The following is a 9,546-nucleotide window of genomic DNA, read 5'->3' on the forward strand; positions in this document are numbered from 1 at the left end:
TCTTTCTTTCATGTGAATAAGAGAGAGAGAGAGAGCCCGGCAGATGAATAAGAAACAGAGATAGAAAAGAAGAAGAAGAAAAGAAGAAAAAGAAGAGAGGCTTGAGTGGCTGCGACACTCCCGTTGCATTAGTTGTCTTTTTCTTTCATTCGATTGGACGACGCGGATGTCTTCTTCTTCTCTCCTTCTGAATTGTTCTCTTCTTCTTCGTTGTGTTCCTTCACTTCGTGTTTCCTTTTTCTTTGGAGTTTATCTTCTTCATTTAGTGTCGGACAGATATTTCTTCTCTGCTTGTTTTCTTCTCTCTCTCTGTGTGTTGTTTCTCTGTCTCTCAACTTTAGAGAAGACAAAAGAAAGAAAGACGGCGCCATCATTAGCACTACTACTACTCCTACTCCTTGTATAGAAGTACACCTTCTGCATGCATGCATACATAGACACGTCAGTCTACACAAAAAAGATAGACAACTCTGTATACACTCTTCACACATGGCTGTTCAACTCTCTATCTATCTATCTTTAATCTCTCTATCTGAAGCGTATCTATCTTTGTATCTATCTTTATTTATCTATTGGTCTCTGCATGTCTCTTGTTCAGACTTTTCTTTGGAAATTTCCTATTCTTGTCTGACGTTTCTTACCTAAAGTTTTCCTTCAAAACGAAAGTGAAGAAGATAATACAATGAAGATGACGACCATGGGAATGAGATAATTATCCTAGTAATAGGACTCTTGCTAAAGAAGAAAGTCGTGAAGGGGAGGCACTAGTCAAAGAAGTGAAGAGAGTCGCCATGAGAAGAACAATTGGACGCAGGAGAAAAAGAAAGATGGAGACAGAGAGACAGAGAGAGACAACGAGAGAAAAAGATGATAGAGAGACAGAGAGAGAGAACGAGAGATAGATTCGTGAAGATACCGACGTAGGTCGAAGATATAGAGATAGATCAAAGATAATTTGTTTATATTTCTAAAAGGAGAGAATGAAGAGAAGAGAAAGGAACTACCTATACCACGAAAACAACTAGAGAGAGAGAGAGCCTCCCTCTTCTTTCTTTCTTTCTTCTTTTGGACGCGCTAAGTGAATTTCTATCAGTGACACAAAAGAAGAAGAGGATTTCTTTTTTCTTCTTTTCTTTTTCTTTCTTACTTGTCTCTCTTTCTCATTCAGCCCGGGAAAGAGAAACAAGAGAGACAGAGACAGACTCCTCATGATCTTTCACTCTAATGATGACCAACTACTAAGGGTGGGTACGCACTACTCCTCCTGCTCCTATTCTTCTTCTTTCGAGTTCTTTTTCTTCTTTCTTTTCTTGGGGAGAAGCGCTCGAGTTGCTGAATGAATTTTGGTGCAGAAAAGCAAAGAAGAAAAGAAGGGGGAAGAAAGAGTAGCACAATCGAGAGGCATACACAGAGAGAGAGAGAGACAGATCAATAGAAAGAAGGAAGAGGAGAAAAAGAAGAAGATTGAAAAAGAGGAAGAAGAAGAAGAAGATGAATGGTAGTGGGGAGAATGTGTGGTATTCACCTTCTTCAAATTTTTTTTTTTTATTTCACTAAGAAGGCGGGAGTTAAAATACACTTCCGATTGACAGACAATATACCCCTCTATACGTCCTACACCCCTAGGGCATCTATGCATCTATATATCTATCTATCTATAGAGAGATAGATAGATAGATAGATATATACATGCATGCAGACGATGTGTAGGCAATAGTGAGTTAAGAGGCGTCTCTATATAGATATGTGTATGTAGCTATACATGTATATGTATATAGCTATGTATACATATATGCATGTATAAGTGTGAAGTGAGGAAAGAAGTGAAAGACAGAGAGATAGACAGATAGATAGATAGAAGATAAACTAGAGAGAGAAAACGAGTGGGGCAGGAAGTTAAAGAAGAAAGAAAGAAAGAAAGAAAGACAAGAGTGAGAGAGAGAAAGAATGAAAGAGAGAGTTTATGACAAAAAATCGAGAAAGTTCGGGAAAAAGTGAATAAAAGAAAGAAAGAAAGAAAGGAATGAAAGAAAGGAATGAATGAAAGAAAGGAATGAAAGAAAGGAAAACAAAGAAAGAAAGAAAGACATGTTAGTTGTTTCATATCCCTCATAGAAAAAGAGAGAAGGTCATCTTTCTTCTTCTCTATCTATCTTTCTCGTGTTCTCTCTCTCTTTCTCTCTTTTAGGGGGGATTTCCAATCTCTTCTAGTCTTTTATCTCACAGAACTTTCACTAAGAAGAAACAAACTCATCGCTCCAGCCAACCTCCTCTTTTCTTCTTTCTTCTTCTTCTTCACATCCCTTTATCACCTGCTGTCTCTACAGAAGAAGATTTCTTTCCTTCGTTTTTTTTCTTTCTTCTTTACCACTTGACAAAAAAGAACTCTTTCTTGATAGGTAGATAGCTAGCTAGCTAGCTAGTTTATCTCGGAAGAGATAGACATGGTAGACAAGACTTTGGTAGACAAGGCTGACAAGAGAAAGACATAGCTAGCTAGATAGAACGACAAGATAGAGAGAGATAGACATCGAGACAAGCCACGTCTTCACCTTCATAACGAACATGAAGAGAAGAAACGCGTCTACTTTTTACGCTAACGAAACAAAGTCATCCACACATAGATACATATATGCATAGACATATATATACATAGAAATGTGTTTATAGACGGGTGCATGTATATGTATAGATATATATGTCTCCTGTGTATGCGCATCTTCATCCTCCTTCATACCGACGCTTTCAGAGAGATAGCGAGAGAGAGAGAGAGAAGAGAAGAAAAGCACACTGACAAGAATGGAGAAGAAGAAGAAAGTAATCACCCCATCAATCCTCTAAAGGATTTAGTAGTAGGACTACTCTATGTATACAACATACATAGATAGATATGTACACATACATACCCTTATACATATCGAGAGTGTTCTATAGACATGTCTATATGAATATCGAGACGAGTCTCCTCATGAAGGAAGTCTACCATGGCACTTCTTCCTCCTGGTATCTTATCTCTCCCTTTGTTTCGTTATCTCTTTCTTCTTTCCTTCTTCTCTCTTCTCTCTTTTCCTCTCCTTTTTTCTCTTCTGTTTGACGCGCAAGAAAAAGACCACTTTTACGATTGAAAGGAGAGCCCTCGACCTCCGTCACAAGATATCTCCATACACATACATAAGAAAGTAGTAGATACATACATACAGAGAGATCGTACATATGTGCATATAGTTATATACACTGTATAGATATGTATACATCTATATAGACGTTTCCGACAACTCTTATGTGAAGTAGATTGCAGATAAGTAGATACTTGGACAGAATCGACGGCTAGCATATTCGAAAGAAATGGAGAGTCTGCAGTACGGAGGTATATACCTCCCCACCTCCACGCCTCCACATGTAGACCTATCTATCTATCTTTCTTTCATCTGTCTATCTTTCATCTCCCTATCTATATGTATCTCTCCGTATATCTCTGTATGTAGACGTAGTGTATCTGTATGTATGTCTAGATCTATGTGATTGCATTGAGTGTCTTTTCTGAGTAGAGATGTATGTGTGAGGGGGGGAGGGGGGTGCATATATATCTTTATATATATCTATATATATATGGAGAGAGAGAGATAGGGCCGATGTGAGGTGGGGGGTATGGATATGTTGACTATAATGAGAGAGGAAGTGTCTCGACTTCCTCGTTAAGCTTTTTCTGGTGCTCGTAGGCAAGATAATAAGGACTCGAACTTTTCTTCATCTGCTTTCTTATCTCTTCTTCTTCTTCTTTCTTCTTCTCCTCTTCTTCTCCTCCTCCGTCATATGATAAGGAATCCTGGCGACTGATCTGCTTTCTTGTCTCTTCTCCTTCTTCTTTTTCTTTGACTTCTTTCTTCATTCTATACCCTAGGCTTTGTTCATTTCTATAGTCTTCATCTTCTTGATTCTCTCCTTCTCCTCGTGTATATACACTCTCTCGTTCCCCCTCTGTCCTTCTTCTTCTTTCTTCTTCTTCTTCGCTTGTTTGCTGCGCGAGCTGATAGACAAGATGCCCAGGTTGTGGGCAGAGAGGGAGAGAAGAAGAAGAAGAGAGAGAAGGAGGAAGATTAGGATGAAAAGCGAAGTAATCTGCTTGATAAGGAGGCTTCGTAGGTAGAAAACTAGTAGACGCATTGGGGAATATCAGACTCGGAGGGAGAGAACAAGAAGAAGAAGAAGCAGAAGGAGAGAAAGAAGAAGAAGATGAAGAAGAGATCTTTGAGAAGTAGGAGGAGAAGGAGGAGTCATCATCGTGAGGATATGGATGGATAGGCGTTGCTATGCCGCTACTAGCAGAGGTGGAAGGACAGGAGGAAGAGATCGAGCTGGGGAGAGAAGAAGAAGAATGAAGAGGTTCACATGAGAAAGGAAAACGATTTGCAGGGTGATCTGTAAGAGGGGGATAGAAATAATAAGGCGGAAGGTGTTGCTGTTCCTGAGGTAGGAGGAGGTGCGGCTCGTACTGCTGGGTCTGTTGGTCTGGAGGAAGAGAGACAGGAAAGAAAGGCGGGGGGAAATTCTTCTCGAGATTTCCTAAAGGATGGAAAGCCCCTTGACCTACGCAAGAAGAAGAAGGCAAAGGAAGAGAAGAAGATGAGAGAGGTAAAGAAGCAGAAGAAGGAAGAGAAGGAGAAGAAGTTGCAGGGAAAGAAGAGGATGGAGAAGAAGAAGAGGAAGAATTAGGATTTGTATCATCAGCCGGTAAGGTATTGGGAGGAGGAGGAGGAGGAAGAGAAGGTGGCACTGCGTAGAGGAATTCTGAAGATGGAAGAACATTAGGATAGCTAACACTAGATGATGAAGAAGAAGAAGATACACTTCCTCTTCTGCTTCCTCCTTCTCTCTCTTCTTCTCCTCCTTCTCCTCTTCTCTCTCGGTCTTCTTCTTCTCCTGCTGCCTGTACACGATCTCCTCTTCCTTGATCTGTCTCTCCTACGCCCGTCAACCCGGAGAGACAGGAAGAAGAAGAAGAGAAAGGCATTGGATAAGGTCGATTCCTCGGATTTGCAAAGCCGTTCTCTTGATAGAAATAGCTGAAAAAGGGGTGTGGCGCACTGGCCTCACAAGGAGGGTTATGGGTGAGATAATTTAGCGAGGACGAAGAAGAAGAAGAAAGATGAGGGGGAGAAGGAGAGAGAAGATAAGGAGAAGATAGTAACATAGATGAAGAAGAAGACGAAGAAGAAGAAGTGCTTATGTTCTCGTTGATCGATTGGCCGTTAGGATTCCTTAGATAATACTGAAGAGTAGGAGGCATAGAAGAAGTCTTATCTATCTTCTCTTTACTACGAGGACTCTCACTATTACTACTACTACTACTATTGTTCCTATTATGATCTTCACAGGGATTGTTTGAGGTGGGGGGGGGAGAGAAAGAAGAAGAGAAAAGAGAAGGAAGACAGTAGGGGGGATGCTGAGGTGACTCAGAAGAAGAAGAAGAGAATCTCTCGGGCTCTAGAAGAGATAAGAAGAAGGTGGGGGGGGGGCTTTGTTGAGTACCTTTCTCATCGTAATACCCATGACGATGATGCTGCTGAGGAAGAGGAGGAGGAGGAGCGGTAGTAGTCGTACTATGACTACTACTGGTGTGTGTATCATCATGATGAGAGTTGTCAGGTGTATATACACCCGAATGATTGATGGTATGATCCTGGTGAATCAACTGTTGCTCTTGTGCTTGTGTTGAAGAATGGAAATCTTGTCTAAGAGGAGAAAGAGGAAGATGACAATTCTCATCTTGTAAAACCGGAAGAAGAGGAGCAGAAGATCTCGAGATTCTCTTCTCCCCCCCTAGACTTCCTTCTGTCTTTCTCTTCTTTCCTGTTGTCGTCTTCTTCAACCCCGTCATCTTCTCTTCTTCTTCTTCTTGTTCTTTCTCTCTTTCATATCCTTCTCTTCTCTCATCGTCTTCCTCCTCTTGGTCGCTTCTTCTTCTTCTACTACAGGCATAAGTAGAAGAAGGAGATAGGTACACAGGCGCCCTTCCTTCTGAAGTCCCTCCCTCACCCCCTAGGAAGTGAAGATCGTTGCAATTACTCTTCATCCCTTGCTTTTCGCCCACCATTCCTTCTCCATCTCTATTATCAGCACGACTTGTCTCTAGCAGCATCTCAGGCATGTGACTGGGATAAACCCCCCCCCCTCCTCTGTTTCGGTGGGTATCGCTCTCTTCTCTTTCGTTAGGATGAAGAACAAACCCAAGAGGGAGATGATAGGGGACCGACACTTCGCTCTTCACACTTACAGGGCCTGTTGCATAGAGATTCTCCTGAGGAGTAGCCATATGATTCATTTCGATAGACGGCTGAGAGGAAGAGAACGAAGAGGAAGAAGAAGAAGTCGATTTGGACTTTTTGCGACTCTTCTTGCTTCTTGCTTTACTCTTGCTACTGGTCTTATTCTTGGAACGATCATGACGCTGAGGAGGAGGAAGAAGAGAATGACTTTGGGTATCCCCCCCTCTTCTTGTGTTTTGCGCTCCTACCTTTTCTCTCTTCAGGTAGAGAGATGAAGGAGCGTCTTTCTCAAGATCCTCGCCGTCTTCTTCTTCTTCCTTTTGTGGGTCTTCTTCTCTTGCTTCATATTGGGTCTGTATGTGACTGGGATATTTCATCTTAGGGTCTTTCGCACTAGGAGTTTTCTTCTTTCCATTCTTTGCAAGATCAGGATGAGGTGAGAAGTTATGAGGAGCATTCTCTCCTTTCTCTTCTCTCTCTACAGAAGGGGAAGGGAAGTGAGTCTCCCCCACATGTTGACTAGGTGGGTTAGAGATCTTCTTCTCTATTGTTGTCGCCAACTTCTTCTTTTTATCTGAAGAAAGTGGCTCTCTCCCCTCCTTCTTCTTATTCTTCTGACTACTATTCCTATTCTCCCTTCTTATCATTTCATCTTTCTTCTCCTCTCCCCCCCTCATAATCATCATCGTCCTTTCTTCTTCACCCTGTTCCCCATGATGGCCATCGTCATTCTCTTCTTCTTCTTCTTCTTCATTCTTTCTTCTTGTTGTTCTTCTTCCTTCTCCCGCATCATAGAGACACGTTTCTCCTCTCTCGCTCGTCACTCCCCCCCCCCTCTCATGCTGAATGAGGTGCCTATCTTCTTCTCGAACCTCGCTATGAGGTAGAAGGTGGACCAGAGAAGAGGAAGAAGAAGAAGAGGAAGAGACCTGCGAGGAAGGTGTATTTGTATGAGATCCGCTATCGATCATTCTTTTCACTCTTGTTCTCCATAGAGGTTTCTCTGACTGAATGGTGGAAGCGGCCTCTAAGAGTGTAGGATCATCTCCACATTGCTGTCCCCTACAGATCTTTCTCCACGGGCTCCCGCAGATGAAGGCAAGTAAAATCATTGCCTCGTCGCATGCCTCTACATCGAAGGGCTTCATGACATAGAGAGGTTCGGTGTATGTACAGTATGGATGGTAATAGACATAGTCGCGGGAATCTTCTGGAGTCTGGGGTTTCTGAAGGCTATTGAAGACTTCCGTAGCTCCTTGATCGTAGTCTTCTGGCTCGATGATCCTTCCTTGCTTGTTCCATACAAACATCATTACCGAGGCTTCTCTTCTCGCTTCGAGAAACCCATACACATCTATAGGAAAGCGCTTTCTCTGAACGATCTTCCCCATAGGCTTTCGATGATTAGCTATCCAGCATCGACTCTCCTTATTATACGTCACTCCTACAACGAAAGGTAAGGTATCTGCGAGCTTCTGCAATTCCTCGTCATCCTTGGAACATGGACGGGGAAGAGAAAAGGAGGAGGAGGACGAGGATGACGCCAGAGAATGATGATAACTATCTCTTCTCTCTTCTTCTTCTCTTTCTTCTTCTTCTCCTTCTCCTCCCCCTGGTCTATCAAGAAGAGATAGAGGGGTCTGCTGAGGAAGAGGACGATCGACAGTTCTCTGTCCATAGTCAAAGAGCCGTCGATGCTGCGACGAATCTAAGACAGGAGAGGATGAAGAAGAAGAAGAGGAAGAGGAAGAGAGGGGATCTTGAGGGGAAGCACAACAAGGAGAAGAAGATGAAATAGAAGGGGGTAGAGACGACGAACCTTGGAGATGCTGAGAATGCGAATAAGACGAAGAAAGAGGAAGAGAAGGAAGCGGGAGAGGCTGATTCTTCTCTCCTAAATTTCCTCCTCCTCCACCTCCAGGTGTCCCGTCAGTGGATGGAGAGACCTGGCGGGGGTGTAATGGACCGGTCGCGCAAGAAGAAGAAGAAGAAAGAGAAGGAGAACAAGAAGATATGGAGCAAGAAGAAGAAGAAGTGAGGTGAGTTGCCGTCATCATCGTCGTTAAGGCATCTGTAGAAGAAGAAGAAGAGGCGGAGGTAAGAATGGGTTCATGAGGCATGATTTGATAGAGCTTTTTAAGTTGGTCGTCATCTAAGGAAGGATTCAGAAGAGCATCACTCCTCTGTTTGATCGCTTGTTCTCTCGCTCCAAAGAATCCATACTTCTGGAAGGAGAAGATTCTTGTAATTCTTCTCTTTCCCACAAGCCAGGAGGCTACCCAGGTCTTCCTCAATCGATCCATATGCACCCCTTTCACAGGCTCCAGCTTTGAAGCGAGAAACTCCAAAAGGAAGTCTTTATTCTCGCGATCTGTCGTGGCTAGAGCTGAAGAAGAAGATGAAGAAGAGCCTCCCCCTGTCCCTGTCAGAGATGACGTAGGGTTTCTCAAAAGCATTCCGTCACTTTTACTTCTCCTCGTCTCTTCCCCGGTGCCTTCGTCGGGCTTGGGATAAATATCACAGCCATAGCTCCGACGAGGATGATGACTATTATTTCTCTTGCTTTCACCTCCTGTCTCTTTCTCACTCTTCTTAGGATGAGCTACAGGAGGAGGAGGAGGAGGAAGATGAGAAGGATCATGAAGAAGGTAGTAGTAAGAATACTGTTGCTGTGCAAGAGGAGAAGGAGAAGAGAAGAGAGGTGTCGGGTTGTCGTAGGGTTTGCCCCCTCTAGTGAACTTTCTTTCTCTTTCTTCGAGTTCTTCTCCCTCAAATCGAGGAAATCCTTCGCGGGTCTCTGCGTTTCGGTGGGGGTCTTCGGAGAGGTCGCTGGCACACGATACGGTAGGAGACGCTCGACGCTTTCGTGAAGGGCGCATGCCAGAGAGAGAAGAAGAAGAGGAAGAAGATAGATCGGCTTCTTCTCCTTCTTCTCTTTGTTCGGATGGAAGGTAAGACGGGGGAGAAGGAGGGGACGGATTGATCGAATAAGAAGAAGAAGATGAAAGATGACGAGAGGGGAGAAGGAGATCAGATCGAGGATAAAGAGAAGGATCTTCTTCCTCTTCTTGTTGTCGAAAAGGAGAGAGAGGGAAGAAAGAAGAAGAAGAAGGAAGATGAGAAAAAGAAGAAGAAGAGATAGAATGTGAAGGAAGAAGATGCTGATGGCAATATGGAGTAGTCGTATTAGTAGTAGTAGTACTAGTACTACTGCTACTCTTCATATGGTAATCTTCATATTGTGGCTGTTTCATAAGATCTCTTTCTTCTTCTCCTCCTC

The 9,546-nt window shown here is 43.1% G+C and overlaps 2 protein-coding genes across 2 annotated transcripts; one reads left to right on the forward strand and one right to left on the reverse strand.

Annotated features, from left to right (window-relative positions):
• The first annotated feature begins 14 nt into the window (after positions 1-14).
• On the forward strand, positions 15-580 carry CSUI_005391 (uncharacterized protein). The gene has a single exon (XM_068065567.1). The coding sequence runs from the start codon at positions 167-169 to the stop codon at positions 404-406; it is 240 nt and encodes a 79-aa protein (XP_067922458.1). The 5' UTR covers positions 15-166; the 3' UTR covers positions 407-580.
• Positions 581-3,640: 3,060 nt separating this feature from the next.
• CSUI_005392 (ap2 domain transcription factor ap2iii-3) lies at positions 3,641-9,544 on the reverse strand. Its single transcript, XM_068065568.1, has one exon. It carries the CDS (start codon positions 9,518-9,520, stop codon positions 3,662-3,664), a length of 5,859 nt encoding a protein of 1,952 aa, XP_067922459.1. The 5' UTR covers positions 9,521-9,544; the 3' UTR covers positions 3,641-3,661.
• Positions 9,545-9,546: the final 2 nt, after the last annotated feature.

The sequence above is a fragment of the Cystoisospora suis genome (assembly GCF_002600585.1).
Source record: "Cystoisospora suis strain Wien I chromosome Unknown contig_2609, whole genome shotgun sequence".
In the NCBI taxonomy this organism is placed as follows: Eukaryota; Apicomplexa; class Conoidasida; order Eucoccidiorida; family Sarcocystidae; genus Cystoisospora; species Cystoisospora suis.